Below are 17399 nucleotides of genomic sequence, written 5' to 3'. Positions count from 1 at the left end.
GCAATGGGATCCAGCCCTTTCACCTGCAAAGAGCCCTTCTAGGTCTGGTTCACTGTAGTTCTGCATCTTGTATAGCCATGTAAATGAACGTAAAATGCTAATCTGGTTTACTATCACTTTACAACCAGTTTGCACTAGTGTAAGGCCCTGATTTTAGAAGTATTTATAGGTATTGCTGAGCTCAGCATTGAAATGCCTAATTGATATACGAGCCTTAATCTTATTTTCAGTAGTGAGTCAGGCACTAAAAAGTCTAAATCCTATTGCCAGTTAGTGGGATTTCAGCTCCTAAGTGCCTAAATCAGATCTGAAAATAATTTAGGCTTCTGAGCACAACAGCACCTAAATACCCGTAAGAATCTAGGCCTATATCACAACACAAGGTGCAAGACAACAATGAATTTGGCCCACTGGCTTCAGTAGGTCTCTGATGGTATTTCTGGATAAAGAATGGATTAGGCTTTTTAATCCTAGTGGTTTTTGCTTGTGTAAACAGGGTTGAATAGGTTATTAAATTAAGGCACAATATGGTGACATTCCTTCATCAGCGTGTTCAATGTAAGTGATCTTTAGTCAAATAGATGACTTCATTGACTTCACAGTACACGCAAGAGTAATGGTTTCCAGGATCAGGCCCCATGTTACCAGGGATCTTGGGTTGTTATGGCTTTCGTCCAAGTCTAAAGCACTGAGAAGAAAGCACTGAGTAGAGATCTTTGATTATAAGAAGAAGTGTGTATCTCCCAGGAGAGACCAGCACCAGAGAACCAAATTTCTCTAATTAAATAATGCGTTTGATAAAATTATGGTCTAGCAGAGCCTGCACAATAGTTAAGATTGTGTTACAGCATACCTTCAACCCTTTTTTATATGAAATTTATCTCATTGAATAAGCAAAAAGCAAAATATTGAATATAAACTGAATTTTTCTTGATGGTTTGAAAAATTATTTTTAAAATAATAATAATAATAATAATTAATTACCCTTTCTGTTAAATTCATCTTCCACAACTTCCTTGGATTGTATTTCTTTTACAAAATTTCTGCACCTCTCTGAGACCTATCTTTTGTCCAGATTGCTACTCCTCATAAGCTGATTCCTAGAATATCAGTTATAGATCAGTATTGTTTATATTTGGTACTTTCTCAGCTACAATAGAAAATGTGTGTGAAATCAAACCTGACGAATTTTAATTCAACAACAGATAACATGCTAAGGGTGAACCGAATGTAAAGTCATTGCTCGCCTAGAACTGAAGTATGTGGTATTTGCAAGTCCAGGCTTAGCCACTGTGATATGACTTTTGATTACCGTATCTTTCATCCCTATACACTGCACTTCTCTCCCAGAATGAGGAATAGAAATATTATAAACACTTTAATGTATTTTTCTGTGGAAGGGTGATGGGTAGAAAAATGTTGCATGAGTAATACTCACCCATGATTTTCTTAAAATATTTCTAAGAGAGACAGTTGTTTCAAGAGTTGTATGGAATATTAAAATGAATACACAACATAGCCAGATAGTTCGAGCATGTTGGCTTTAAATTGATTGCCAAAGTTCAGAACTTTTAATGTATCTCCATTCTCATCCTGAACAAAGAGGCACTCTGCTCTCACTGTAAATATAGCATGGCACCTGACTTGACTTCACTTAAACCCTTGTATTCCAAGTGGAGCATAGGTCATCTACAAGTCTCCTCCACGTCAGTCTGTCTCAGGACAAACCTTCTAGCTGACTCCAGGAGTAACCCAGTTTTTGTCCTTCACTTTCAGTATATCTTCTCCGCATTGTCCGAGATCTTTCTCTTTTACATTTTCCTTGCAGGTTGCATGTGAGAGCTTGGCAGACTATGCTGGATGATGGTTTTCTGAGAGCGTAGCCTAGCCATCCTAGCATTCTTCTCTTGATTTGAATGTCAAGTAGTTCTTGTCCTGCTGTGTTCCAAAGCTCCTCCTTTGTAACAAAGTCTTGCCATTTGATATGATGGATGTACATCAGGCATCTGTTTATGAATGTCTGTAGCTTTTGATTTGAAGACATTTTAGTACACCAGGTCTCGCATCCATACAAGAGCACACTCTTCACGTTTGTGTTGAAGTTCTCCAGTTTCATCTTCACAGATATTATTTGTGAACTCCATATGGGACAGAGAGTCTTGAATGCAGCTGTTGCTTTCCCTATTCTGGTAGTAATATCCTTGTTTGTTCCTCCATCTCTGCCCATAATACTCCCCAAGCAGGTGAATTGCTTCACATCTTCCAAGTCATCCTTTCCCAGTGTGATTGATCCTCATTGTCTTGGTCTTTCCCTTGTTAATGCTCAGTCCAATCTTTAAGGTAGTTTTGTCTAGTGTTATGACCTTTTCTTTCAAGCTTCCATGTTGGTGTGAAAAAAGGGCAATATTCAGCAAAATCAATGACCGCTAGCTGTTTGAGAAGTGTCCACTGAATGCCCTGGTGATGTCCATTAGTTGTCCTACTCATAATCCAGTCCATTTTGATCAAAAACAGGAAAGGTGACAATAGAAGTTGTTGTCACACTCCTGAGAGTATGCTGAAGGATTCTGTCAAGACACCATTGTGAACAACTTGGCACATCAAGGGTTTGCATGTTGAATGGATCAGGTTAATAATTTTGGATGGGATAGGATGTCACAATGTTGCAGAAGTTTCCATAAAGTGTTCCTATCAACACTGTTGAAGGCTTTTTGGAAGTCTATGAAGGTTTTGTACAGGGAGGAGTTCCCCTCATGTGACTATTGTATGATCACTCTAAGAGTTGCTATTTGGTCAGTACAAGATCTCTTGCTTCAGAAGCCAGCCTGTTCTTCCTTGAGCTGTCTATCAATTTCTGTCTTCATTTTCTCCAGGAGAATTCTGTTGACTATTTTTCTGGAATAGACAGTAATATGATGCCATTCCAGTTGTTGCATTCCTTCAGGTTGCCTTTCTTTGGAAGCTTGATAAGGTAGCCATGTTTCTAGTCTTGTGGGATCTCCTTAGTGTCCCAAATTTTCCCATATAGATAATTCATCCTGTTGACTGATGTCCCACTGCCTGCCTTGATTGCTGCTTTGGTGATGTTGTCTGGTCCAGGTGCTTTTCCACTTTTCAGATGTCTGAGGAGGTGAGTGGGCAAAGTCTTAGGGTGAGGAGAAGTTGGCAATCCACATGGACTGAGTATGAAGCATGGTAGAGAAAGCCGAAAGGAAGCTGCCCCACAGATGACCCTTCTGTCAGTGAGGACAACTGGTATGGACCCTTCTGTCAGTGAGGACAGCAGTTTGGTATGTGGAACATTCAGACCGTGTATCAAGTGGGGAACACAGCACAGATTGGGTGTGTCTACACTTGCATTCCTCTTTCGAAACAGGCATGCAAATGAGGGAAATTGAAAATGCAAATGAGGTGTAGATTTACATATCTGGCATCTCATTTGCATATTCTTTCGAAAGAGCTTATTTTGAAAGAAGACAAGCAGTGTAGACACTACTCTTTCGAAAGTAAACTTCATCTTCGAAAGAATCCTTCTCAAAAAAAAAGGGTAGATGAAAGAGTACAAGCTTGCTGTTTTTGGCCTGTGTGGGACAAGATGGACACAATCTGGGCAGCTATGCCTGGCAACAAGTGAAACCCACATCTACTCAGGACATGAAGAAAAGGCCGCACAACACACAGAAGGTGTGGGCTTCGTGTTATCAAGAGAGGCATCTAGTGCTTTAATGGAGTGAACAGCAGTATCATCACATATCATCACAGGCAGATTCTATACCAAAGTGCGGAAGGTACTGATTGTGCAGTGTTATGCACCAACCAGCAAATCACCTGAGGAGTGTAAAACAGACTACCAGTTGACACGTGCATATTTCTATTCTGTGATTTTTACATTAAAAATTGCTTCCAAAGTTGGCCAATCACTGACTAAATAAGTAACCCTTTTCCATAACATTTCCTGAATGTTACAGAACAACTTAGTTTGCAGCCACCATTTGCAGTTTTATCCTCTAGTTCATGTACATACCCTAGTACAAAACTATGTACAGTAATCCCCCTAGATACGCACAACCCCCACAGTACTACCCCACCCACCCCCCTCACATAACGTGAGATATGCGTATGTTGAATGCGCATAGCTTGAGGGATTACAGTACATAGTTTTGTACTAGGGTATGTAAGTTAACTAGAGGATAAAACTGCAAATGATGGCAGCAAACTGTGTTGTTCTGTAACATTCAGGAAATGTTTTGTAAAAGGTTTATTTATTTAGTCAGTGATGGGCCAAGTTTGGAAGCAATTTTAATGTAAAAATCACAAAATTGAAATATGCACGTGTCAGCTGGTAGTCTGTTTTATATTTCTCAGCTGCTTTGTTGGTTGGTGCATAACATTTTTTGGCTTGTGTGGAACAAGACCCTGCAGCCCTGTGGTTGGCTCTGCTCCTGCCGCGGGGCTGCAGGGTCTCCCTGCCCCCTGGCCGGAGACCCTGCTGTTGGTTCTGTCAGCCAGGCACTGCCCACTCAGTTTCCAGCCATGGGGCAGTGGATCTCCCTGCTCATCTCTCCCCAACAGCACTTCCCCTGCCAACCCCCTCTCGTGTAAACACAAGATACGAGCATGTTGAATGCGTGTATCTTGGGGGATTACTGTACAGAATTATGTAACTTGGAACATGAAACGACAGCAACTGTATATTAATCATATGAACACATAACCATTAATGTGGTTGTGGCATTGGGGCTGCACATTGGTTGTACAAAATGGGTGGAGACAAGTGGCTTGTGATTGGCGGAAGGGTGGTAGTTGCAGTTGAGAAAGCAACTGGTAGGTGGTGCATATGGGCTGTTAAGTGACATTGATGCATATTCTCTTATGGTTTGTATTGGTTAGAAATACAGTGAATCAGTCTTAGATCTAAGAAAAGCCTACAGTGTGTATTAATGGAAAAACAGGTATTTTTAAATTACCAATGGGAATACTAATGACATAGCATAATGGGAATTTCAGGTAGCTGCATGATACGTACAAGCTTCTCTATGATCAGAAATTCAGTTCCCTAACTATCATATATATTATGTCTGGTTTTGCTGCTCAGGTAACATAAAGGGACCTTATAAGTAAATGCTGACTCCTTCATGCAGCCAGAGCTGTGTAAATGAGAATGTTAGTCTGATTAATTTTAATTACAATTCTCACTTATCACTTCTACCACCATGCCCCACTTTTTCAGAAATGGCTTTGGAGGAGAAAATGAGGAAAGCTATCTCATCAAAACCTATTTTAGAAGAAGTTGATGGAGGAAAGGAACCATTTATGGACAGTTTAAAGCTGTACACTCATGGACAGAGAAAAAAAGTGCTTTTTTCAGGTGGGGTAAAATATATACAATGTGTTTATGCAATAAACTGTGTACAACATTGTAGAGGCAATCTTCTAATAGCAATATGAAAGATGAAGAGCAATCCTACTATTAACTTCCTGTACTGTGCGTTATTTTTAAGGGAGAGTGAAATCAATGTTACAATAAAAAATGGTAATGCATGTTCTAATCTGCTATATATTTTAGAGTGGTGTTCTATTTGAGCAAGAGCTTCTCTTTAACAGTAAGAGCTAAGCCCACCAAATTCAGTATGCAGCTTCATTTTATCATAATTTAACGCAGCATAAGGGTTTGGTTGTGCCAGGAAAATGGGATGTGCCTGGCATGTGATTACTTCTCATAAAACCAAACAGAAAAGAGAGAAAATGGAGAAATTTGGAGTAGTGCTCTCTTTTGTCACAGCTAAAGCAGTGCCTAAGGTTTCCAGTAACACTGTTTTTTAGTTTTCAAACCAAGTTGATTGTAGCCCTTTTTTGTTAAAATGTAGCAAATGATAAGATTTTAGAGGGAGGAAGGAAAAAATATGCTTGATGGAATTCCTGGGTTAAAAAAATTACCAAAAAATAGTTTAACACACAAATTTTAACAATCCCTTGTTAAAGAAATCTGACATAAAATTTAACTTCATAAAATAACACTGTGTTTTTGAAAAAAATACAATCATTTCAATGAAAGATGTAGTCCACATCTACAATACAGCAATCTTTCGAAAGAAGTCCATCCAGAAGATCTCTTCCAAAAGAACTTCTTTCAAAAGAGTGGATCCACACACAAAAAAGCAGATCAAAAGAGTGATCTGCTGTTTTGAAGGAGAGTGTCCACACAGCCCCCGCTCTTTCAAAAGAACAGGGAAGAGATTGAAAAATCAGGCAACCTGAGGACTGCTCTTTCCAAAAAATAGGGCCCGTGGAGTGTATATACATGTTTTTCTTTTGAAAGAAGCTTTCAAAAGAAGGTGCTCTTCCTGAAATGGGAATGGAAGAGCACTTTCAAAAGGAGCACCACATTCCTTCAATTTTATTTCAAAAGAACACTTTTTGTGTGTCAGTGCTTTGCTGGATATGAGCCCCTTCTTTCAACAATATTTCGAAAGAACTTGATAGTGTATACACAGCCATCTCGTTTCTTTTTAGTTAAAAAAACAAAAGTCAGTTGAGTTAAGGGCAAAGGTGAAAGTAAGCAGGTGCACCGTGGTACAGCATACCGGTAAGAGATTGGCTGGCTGGGGGAAGCTTGGACTCTGCCACCCCAGGAATCTGGAGTGCGGGGAGACATGCCAAACCCTGTCCCCGGCCATTCCATGCTCAGACAGGCAGGCAAGCACAGTCCCCTGTTGCCCCAGTGTCTGGGTGGCCAGACAAGTGAGTTTTCCCCAGCACCCTAGAAAACTGATGGCTGGAGAAGTGCGCCAAGTGCAGTCCCCTGCCACCCCATGCTTGGGCAATGGGACAAGGGTGGTCCCCCGTCACCCCAGAGTGCAGGCAGCAGAGCAAGCATGATGGTTGCACTCTGAGTCCCTCCCCACCCCAATCCTCTGCCCAGAGCCCATGCCCCACAACCCCCTGCCCTGACTTCTGCACCTCCACACCCTCCACACTCTTGCCTTGAGCCCTACCATTCCCCACCCTACCTTGACTACTATGCCCCCTACACTGAGCCTCCCACAGCTCCCAGCCTCTTGCCCTACCCCCAACCTTACATCCCTAACCCCCCACCCTGACTCCTGCACCCCACCCCCACATACACACAGTCCTCTGCCCTGACTCCTGCTCCTCCCTTCCACACCCCAACCCTCTGGCCTGAGGCACCCTGCATTCCACCCCACCCTAAAATTTCACATAGACATGGTCTTATTGCAGACCCCTCCATCCATTGCCCTGAGCACCCTCCACCCCCACCAACGGGGGCGGGTTGTGATAGGACAGTATCTGTAAGAAATGTAAGTTACTTTCACCCCAGGAAAGACCTGAGCAACACCAGGTAAATCTGCTAGTAATAAATAATAGAAATACAAGTACATTTATAGTTACAATAAAACCAGCACAGAAAAGAAATTCAGAGCGAAAGCTTTTCACTGTTTCTTAATTCACCCTGTTGGGCTTTAGGATTGCAGGATCTGAAACTAGTGAGTGAGGAATCCATTTGGACTATTAACAGTGGGAGTCGTACAAAATTTTTGTAACCAAACTTGACATTCATTCCAGCTGCGTCTACCCTAGCAGGTTCTTTCAAAAGATTTTTCGAAAGATGAGGGCTTTTCTGAAGGATCCCATGGAGCGTATACACACACAAAGTGTTGTTTTGAAAGTAAATTGAAAGAATACGGCGCTTCTTTTAAAAGCACTCTTCCAATCCTGTTTCAGGAAGAACGCCTTCTTTCAAAATCTTCTTTGAAAAGAAAAACGTGTGTAGCTGCTCCATAGGGCTCTTCTTTCGAAAGAGCAGTCCTGGCACCTTACTTTTCAATCCCTGGCCCATTCTTTCAAAAGAGTGGTGGCTGTGTGGATGCTCTCTTTCTAAAGAGCAGACCACTCTTTTGATCTGCTTTTTTGTGTGTGGACTCGCTGTTTGAAGTTCTTTTGGAAAAGATCTTCGAGATGGATTTCTGTCGAAAGATCTCTGTAACGTAAACGTAGCCTCCAGGTTTCTATCATGGGTTGCATTTCCCAGAATTGGAGCACTCAAAATCATTTGCTACTTCTGACTATTTTGGACTTAGTGTTTTTTTCTAAACAGAATCATAATCTTATTCTTTATCATCATTTGTTGTGTGTTGAAGCTACAGGTGGACCTGAATAATACGCTCCCAGATTTTATGAAAGTACTGCTCAAGATCCAAATTTCAGTGCTCAGACCTCTTTATGAACAACTGAATCCCATCAAAAAAAGGAGTTGAATAAATGTATGTGTTTAAAGAATCAAATTCTTCAGTCTTTACCCAGGCATTGCTAAGATACTCTAAGATACTCATACGTATCAGGGAAATTTGCTTGAAGAAGGCCTGACTGTACATGGGAAGATTTGGCTATAAATCTAGGGTCTATATTGTGAAGCTTAATTTTTTTATTTCCTAATCTCAATGTCCATTTCTTTATTTAAGTACATATTTTTTTAATTACAGAACCAGAGCATATCTTTGGTGATGACGCTATAAATGGTATCCAGGGATTTGGGTACCAGAATTTAAGAGAGCAGGATGAACAAGAACAATTCATGACCAGGTCCAGAATGGCAGTTTTGTACTGTACAATACATAGAAGAATTGAACTTAATCTCAAGGTATACCTTTTAAAAATTACAGATGCATTCTCCATATCACTAAACTTAGTGATTAACTGTTGCTTTCATTATAAACCAAGCTTTGCTGGGATTCATAACTTGGCCTTCTTCACTTTGCTCACCTGGAACCTGGTAGTAAAATTCTCAGTATATCATCACTTTTCAAAAATTAAAAATCACTAAAATCATAGAACTGGAAGGCACCTCGAGATGTCATCAAATCCAGTCCTCTGCACTCATGGCAGGACCAAGCATCATCTAGACCACAGAGGGAAACCTAAGCTAGTGAGTAGACTGCATGAATGGCCCACCTTCATGTTAGTGGGCTGCAAAATTGTTGTAATTGAGACGATCTCCTGGAATAGAGTAGTTTTGCTAACTGCAGTTGCGTACCTAGAATTTGTGGGATATGCCGATTGAACCATAGCAGTACTTTTGTTAGATGCAGAGGGAGCGCATGGCTCTCACAATGTTGTGTGCAATAGCATGCACCTCACTTCATGTGTGCTTGCTTTAAGTGTGTATCACTTTTGTCATACTGATAGGAAAAAAACTATGTGGATGAAAACCAGCAGAATCTGGTAACCCTGTGTGTGGGCAATGGTAAACAAAATGTCTTGTGGACTGCATATAAAACCCAAAGGGCCATGTGCAGCCCTTGGGCCGCATGTTGCCTACCACTGATCTAGATCATCCCTGAAAGGTGTTTGTCTAGCCTGCCGACGCGTGTTTGTCTAGCCTGCCGACGCGTGTAGCCGTGACGGGCGCTATTTCGAAGTTAGTGCCGCTACTTCGAAGTAGCGTGCACGTGTAGACATGGCTTCTAACAGTAAGGAAATTTTTCCTAATTTTCAACCGACACCTCCCTTGGTGCAATTTAAGTCCATTCCTATCATCAGAGAGAAGGAGAATAATTTTTCTCCCTGCTAGTAACAACCTTTCAGGTACTCAGGTTATCATGTCTGCTCTGTCTTCTCTTTTCCTAACTAAACAATCTTCCGTCATAGGTCATGTTTTCTAGACTTTTAATAATTCTTATTATTCTTCTCTGGGCCTTCTCCAGTTTGTCCACATCTTTCCTGTAATGTGACACCCAGAACTGGGTACATCATGCCAGCTGAGATCTAATTAATGAGAAGTGGAAGAATTATTTCTCATGCCTTGCTTACAATGCTCCTGTTAATATAGCCCAGAATGATATTTCTTTTTTTGGCAACAGTTTTACACTGTCAACTTGTATTTAGCTGGTAGTCCATTATGAGCCCTAACTCTTCCTATCTGGCTTTAGGAATAAGGGGCTTTTAGAAACTGGGGGAGGTGGTCCTTTCGAAAGGCCCCCATATACACTTTTGAATCGCTGTGGCTGCCATTATGCTAACAAGGCACTGCATATTCATGGAAGCACCTCATTAGCATATCCCAAAGTGTCTCATTAGCATCCCCAGATTAGCATCCCCAGATTAGGCGGGGGCTAATGTAGACATAGCCTACAAGTGTTTTCTCTATGCCACTATCCAAATCATTGATAAAGATATTGAACAGATCCAGAACGAAAACTTAACCCTGCAGAACCGCAGCCCAGAGGCTAGGAGGCCCACAAAATATACTAGTTCCAGGCCCTCAGATAAGTTACTCTGACCGTGGGGGGAAGTTCTGAGTGCAAGGTGAGCCCTGATGCCCTGTGTTGCCTGAGTGAGGTGATTGTCTCTCTTTTTTTCTACTTATCAGTTAGGGGCCACATCCTTGATGGTTTTATTTGTTTATTTGCTTCCCACTTACGTGTGGCCCTTGACTGATTTTTCTATGGGTCAGTGACCCCCAACCCAAAACATTTCCCCATTCCTGGATGCTGCTTGTGTGATGATTTGTCACTGTCTCACGTGTCCTTCTTATAAACAAAGTAGGAAAATACAGCCTAGCTGGAGCTGTTATAAGGAAGATACAAAACTACTTGGAAAACTATTCCCAGAGAATGAGTCTTAGTGGGTCACTCTCAAGCTGGAAGAGCATATTGAGTGGGGACTCACAGGGATTGGTACTGCATCTGGTTCTATTCAGTACCTTTTATCAATAACTTAGATAGTGTCTGTGAGAATGCACTGAGAAAGTTCGTAGATAATACCAAGCTGGGAGGAGGTGATTATAAGTGCATGGGGTAACAGGATTAAAATTCAGAGTGATCTAGACAAATTGGAGAAAAGGCCTGAAGTAAATAGGGAGAGAGTCAGTGAGGACACTTACAAAATATCTGACGAAGCGGGTCTTTCCCCAGGAAAACTTATGTTCCAAAATACCTGTTAGTCTATAAGGTGCCAAGGACTTCTTGTTGTTTTTGTAGACACAGACTAATACAGCTACCCCTCTGACACTTACAAAGTACTTCACTTATGAAAGTATAATCAACTGAACACATACAAAATGGGAAATGACTACATAGGAAAGAGAAAAGCAGAAAGAGAAGTGGGGGGTTATAGCTGAATATGAGTCAACAGACTAATATTGTTGCAAAAAAGCAAACATGATTTGAGGATATATTAGCAGGAGTGTTGTACGCAAAACATGCCAGTGAGGGTTCACTTGGAATATTGTAGCCAGTTCTGGGCACCACGTTTCAAGAAAGATGTAGACAAATTGGAGAAAGTCTTGAGGAGAACAACAAAAATGAGTAAAAGTCTAGAAATGATGACTGAAAAAAGATTTTAAAAAAAAGTTTATTTAGTCTGGAAAAGAGAAAAAAACAGAAGGGATACAATAACAGTTTCTTAGTACATAAAAAGTTACTAGAAGAAGGAGGTAGAAAAATTGTTCTCCTTAACTTCAGAGACTATAATAAGAACCAATGGGCTTAAAATGCAGCAATGTAGGTTTAGTTTGGCTATTAGGAAAAACTTCCTGTCAGGATATTTAAGCACTGGAATAAATTGCCTAGGGAATCACAGTCATTGGAGATTTTTAAAAACAGGGTTAGACAAACACCAGTCAGAAATAGTCTAGGTCTGCCTTTAATGCAGAAAATTGGACTAGATAACCTGAGTTCACTTTAGGTTGTTGTGTAGACATGGCCAATCTTGAAATAAGTGATGCACTTTGCACTATGCAAATTGCTTAGCTTATTTTGAGTAGACTTCAAAATAGTTTATTTTGGCACATGGCACTGTCTAAAGGGAGCCACATACTGAAATAAAGTTCTATGTCATAGCATCCCTGTACTCTTCCTGTGATGATGTGTACAGGGATGCCGGAATAGTGTGCTCGTTATCTTGAAAACTGTTTTGAGACACTGGGCACATTTCTTACACTTGGACAGCTATTTCGGGATACTGACATATCCTGAGATAGCGCGCGCCATGTAGATCTAGCCTTTCAGTCCTACACTTCTACAAATCTACATATCCATCAGTGGAGTCATGTTGCTGGTTTATCTAACTGTTTTTTTAATGATAAATGTATTAAATTAAGTCCCAGTGGGATCTGTTAATTCTTTTTTCCTCTTTATTAAAAAAATACTGACTTTATATAGTTAATGTATATTTTCTATTGCATATGTCTCCTAGGGCTATTTCCTGACTCTTCTTCCAGACCTCACACCCTTAGCCAACACTTTGGTGTATCTTAACCTGTCATTCAATGACTTACACTTCTTCCCCAAGGAGGTATGTACCAGTTGTTTTCCTTGTTATTATTAAGTGTAAAATTGTAAAACAGCCTGAATTTTTACGGTTTACTATTAAAATAAACATAAAAATGTAACATTCAAACAACTGCGATTTAATAAGATACAAACTGCATAGCACAGATATTAGAAATACTTCATTCCTTTACTTTTCTGGATATTTATGGAATATTAAGAATCAATCTTAGTCTGGAAAGATTCCAGAAAGATTCAGAACTATTTCTGCATCTGGATCCAAATGTCTAATTCTGGTCTTGCTTTATACCAGTGTCACTCAGTTGACTTCAATGGAAAGTTATTTCTGATTTAAACTTATCCTCATTTATGGAGGACCAATCTATGTGCTGATACTAATATTAAACACACACAGGTTTTCTAAAGGAACCTTAATAAGATTGCAAAGTCAAGCACTCAAAAGTTAGGAAATGCCAGAATTAAAGTTGTCGGTGCAATCTTAATTCAGCTCCCTTGTGCATGTGCTATAAACCAATCCTCAACTTCATGATCACGCTCTGCTTTTTCCACAGGATCCATAGCTTGTTTAGTGCACAAGATGTATAGCATCTATGTAATAAGCAGCAAGCTATTGGTCAATTTGTGACTGTAGGTTTTACTTACTGCATATTATTCAAATCTTGCTTTGAAGTCAGAAATATTATTTTTCTCAGGGGCTTTGTACAGCGCTCAAAACTACGGTCTCTGAGCATTTCACAAACAATGGTGACTTGATTTTCACCACACATCTGTGAGATGAGTGGATATTTATTATCCCTGCAGATGGAGAGCTGAGGCACAAAGAGATAGAAATCAAAATTATCAACTAATTTTGAAAGCCCAGTTTGTGATCTTGGCACCTGATTTTTCAGAATTCTTGCCCAGGGCTGTCCTTACGCATATGCAGAATATACAGCCGTGTAGGACACCTTAAAATTTTGGGCCCTGCTGGGTCTTAATGTCCAGGTATCTGCTTCTTTCTGTCCCTGATATGTGGTTCTGCTTCTTCCAGAGAGGATCTAGTTAACTTAAAAGTGAAAATTGTCATTTCCCCCATCTGCAGCTGCCCATGGGCACAGGTGCACCAGCTTAATAGTACTGCAGGAGGTGCCATAACTCTTAAGGATGTTTCTGTACTTACCATTATATAAATTTAGCTGCTAAAATCTAAAAGAAAACTGTACAAATTGTCATGCCTCCTGTGCATTTTGAAAATTGGCTTATGAATATACATAACTTGAAGAATGTTTTATACAAAATGGGACATGAAATATGTCATTTTAAAATTGTAATCTGCTGAATCTGTATATTCTGTGTGGGCGCATGTATCTTTCTTGTATGTGAAATTAAAGATATTAAGTAGGAACCTGTTTTATTAGTCCAGGTTTTCTAGTAAAAGCCATTAGTGATACTTTAGGAATTTAATCGCTGGGTGATCAAGTCAACAATCTGTGAAGGGTTTGTTTTTCCTGTAAGCCCAAACTGTGGTTAGTCCTACAAAGACAAGCAACCATACTATCTGATGCTGGAACCCATTTGAGACCTGGCACTTTTCCACTCAAGTTCAAAAGAATTTGATCTGAACACAAAGAATTCCTGCTTCAGACAAAAATGGTATAAAGGTAGGAAACAAAATAATGGGGAAGTGGCCAAATGCCAGGAGACCCTCACTTACCACCCAAGATGTCTGCCGGAAAGATCTTAAGACAGAACAGGGGAAGGGTTGGGCCTAAGATAGCCTGGGAAAGAGATGATTAGAACAATTGTTAAGGTAAGAATGTGCATATAAAGTTTCTAAGGCTATGTCTACATGAGAAAGAGGGCAAACCTACAAGCTTTCTTTGTGATTTTTGATTTATTTGTGGAGTTGGGGTTTTTGGCTGTTTTCCTGGATGCTGTCAACTAAGCCATATAGCTTACAGCAGTAAGCCGTATAGCAACCTTAATAGTACCAACCCCCCTATAATACTACAGCAGTGCATGTCGGGAATTGGGGGAACTAACAGAATTGCTGGGCCCCTGGGCAAGGTGGGTAGGGGCAACTCCAGGCTCTTGGAATAGGTGGAGCCTCGGGTGGGAGGGGCAGGGCTAAGAGCAGCCAGCTCTCAGTGCCTGAACTGCACTGCAACCCACTCCAGCCAGCCCTTAGCACTTCCCTGAGCATGCCACCTAGGGTTATGGAGCAATTTAAAGGGCCCAGGGTTCCAGCCACTGCCAGTGTCACAGTGGTCATAGTTGAGCACCTTGGGCTGTTTTGAATCACTAGGCCCCATTGTTTTTACTTCTCATGGTGTCACCTACTAATGTTAAAAACGTAAACGCTCTTACCATAACAGGAACCAGAATACCTTTGTGATAAACACCTTTTTTCCATTATCTTTTCCTGCCTAAGGTGTATGATATTAAAAACTTAGAAGTACTGAAGCTCCGAAACAACCCGATCAAAGAGATCCCTGATGACATCCACAAACTCAAGACACTTAGGGTCCTTAACATAGCCTTCAATTTACTATCTGCCCTTCCTACTGGGTAAGGTGTTTGCTATTAATAGATTAAATTGCAACATCTCTGTACTAAGACAAGAGTTCAGTTTTTTGTGTGACCTACATTATATTCATTCATTCATTTCTGTGTTGGCTTTGTAAATTACACCTACAAAAAGGCTTTCTAAGAATATATATATTATATGCACAGTGATTCTTTTTGTGCCAGAAGGTGCGAGTACAGTGGGAGTCAGCTGAGGTTCAGAGCTCTGCTGGCAGCCCCAGTTGCAGAAACCCTGCCAGGGGCGGAGGTCCCCAACAGCCTGTCAGTGGGGATCCAGCTGCTCCTCTTTTTTTTTTTACAAAAAAAGCACTGGCTTTATGCATAAGCAAATAGTCATCAACATCAATAGTAGTACACAAAGGCCCCATCTGTGATCAGAGCCGAATTGTACTGGGAGATGTTTATCTACCTCAGCAGCACCAAGGAAAGATTCAGCTACTAACTCAACAGTTAACTATGCTTTCAGTAAATTGAAGGGATGCTAGCAATATTTGTTCACAACATTGGATTCAGTGAATTGTCCTTGTGGTTGTAGCTGCCTGCTGTGTTCTGCATAATGAAGCAAGGAGGAAAATTGTCATTGGGGTAGAGGCCAGGGGGGCAGCAGCTATCTGCTGAATTTAAACAGTCAGGTACAAGAGTAATTAGAAGAACTGAATACCAAGCTATATGATTCAGGGTGGCTCTGAAAGAAAATTTTAGCAGTGAGACACATTTAGATATGGTGATGTGCTGTGCTTTACCAGGCCTTGCTGCATGAGATCCTGTTAGGAACTCTGCATTGCTTGCTGTATATTTACTATGGTTATTATATTGTCTGCCACTGAGTCTGTGAGTTTTATTTCACTCTATACGGAAATGCTTTCAATATCACTAGGTATACTGCAGCATGTATTCTGAACTAATAGAGGTGAATTATTTTCCAAATAATAGATTTTGAGTAATAAAAGTGATGCAAAGAAAATGTGCGCAATATAAAAGCAAATACATTTAAAACCTATTAAATTAGTACAACGGGATCTAACAGAAGGAAAGAATATGTAGCTAACAGCACAGGAACATACATCAACCGTAGCTTCCCTAGATTAGTGCATGTGAAGGTCTGGTTGTCCTTGATGTCCCCTGGTGAGGAGTGGTAGGATGTGGATGTGACTCCTGCGGCCATGCGGAGTGGTGGAGTAAGGCTGTAGAGAGCTGGTGAAAGAGGTATAGGGAGGTGCTATAGTAAAGTTCTCCAGACATTGCAAAGGGAGATAAGCCCTAGGACTGCTGAACGAGCAAGTCCACAAGAGTGTGTGGCATCTGTGTTTGCTGCTGGAGGAGCCCTATAATGTCCTGTTACATCTTGCTTTCCTTTTCCTGCTGGGATGCCTGTCTGTTCTCTCCTTCTCCATACAGTCTGCAGTCTTTCACCCACCAGGCATTCTACTTACGATCTGATGCAGCACCCGCTTGCTGGATCTTGCTGAACATGTCTTTCCGAGTTCTTTTTTTTATTCCCCCCTCTTCTTATGACTCAAGCATTCCATGCGCATGGAGGGCGAGAATCCCACAAAGCCACAATGACAGCAGCTGCACATGAAACACACAATGCCATTGTCAGTATAATCACAAAAGCAAGTGAACATTAAGATTCAGAACTCCCTCTCCTTGGTGCCCCTAAAGTTTTAAACAAGACGTGTTTATTGACACTTCTACTTGAGCATGCTTCTACATGGCACCTTTCACAGCACCAAACACCGTGGCTATGTCTAGACTGTGGTTGCTATTTCGAGATACATTTGTATCCCAAAATAGCGACCCCATGACTCTTCTCCATGCTCAGAATTGTGCGGCTATTTCGAGCCCCGTATTCCGTTTCTGCTTCCCCTCATTGTGAGAGGCGCTTATTTCAAACTTTGGTGCCATTAGGAAATAAGGTAATTCTATGCAATTTGCATAAATTATTTGCATTACGCAAATTGCATAAGTTATTTTCAGTTATGGAGACAGTCTAGACGTAGCCTGTGAGTGTGGCCCACCCAGTGTGAAGAAATGAGACAGTAATTGTTCAGTTGCTTGAACCAATGTGTATAGGGCAATGGCACTGAACACAGGCACCATTTTTCACTCACAATGGTGATTTTAGCTGATACCTCCTTAGGATAACACAGCCAGAGAGAGCACGACTGCTGCTGACTTCCCAAAGTTACTCAGGCCCGTATGCTGCTCGCATGTTAATGTGGGTAGGCACCATTGCAGCAATTCTAGAAATCCTCAGGAGAGGATCGCTGAGCACCTCCATGAAATTTTCATCAAGATCTCTCAGGAGCCATTCCATTGTACATAAACAAACAGCTTCCCTTGGTCCATCCTGCCTAACCATACAGGGAAATGAAAATGATATAAACAACTTTACTTCTCTTAGCTGTGCTGCTGCTAATATGAAAACCTCTTCTAGTATGAGTAAATTAGATGAAAAGTGGATAGCTCTGTCCTGTTAAGTTGGGGCTTTTTTTTTTAACATCACTGTAAAGGGAAATACAT

General features: G+C 40.8%; 1 protein-coding gene across 1 annotated transcript in view; it reads left to right on the top strand.

Annotated features, from left to right (window-relative positions):
- Window positions 1–17399, top strand: part of LRRC63 (leucine rich repeat containing 63) — a 46986-nt gene that overhangs the window by 15047 nt on the left and 14540 nt on the right. Inside the window, exons 4-7 of the mRNA XM_074988053.1 lie at window positions 5231–5368; window positions 8502–8659; window positions 12214–12312; window positions 14719–14855. Coding sequence (XP_074844154.1) covers window positions 5231–5368; window positions 8502–8659; window positions 12214–12312; window positions 14719–14855 — 532 coding nt within the window. The remainder of the gene's footprint in view (window positions 1–5230; window positions 5369–8501; window positions 8660–12213; window positions 12313–14718; window positions 14856–17399) is intronic.

The sequence above is a fragment of the Carettochelys insculpta genome, chromosome 1, assembly GCF_033958435.1.
Source record: "Carettochelys insculpta isolate YL-2023 chromosome 1, ASM3395843v1, whole genome shotgun sequence".
In the NCBI taxonomy this organism is placed as follows: domain Eukaryota; kingdom Metazoa; phylum Chordata; order Testudines; family Carettochelyidae; genus Carettochelys; species Carettochelys insculpta.
The sequence above is the reverse complement of the archived record's forward strand: the minus strand, read 5'-3'. Positions and strand labels throughout refer to the sequence as shown.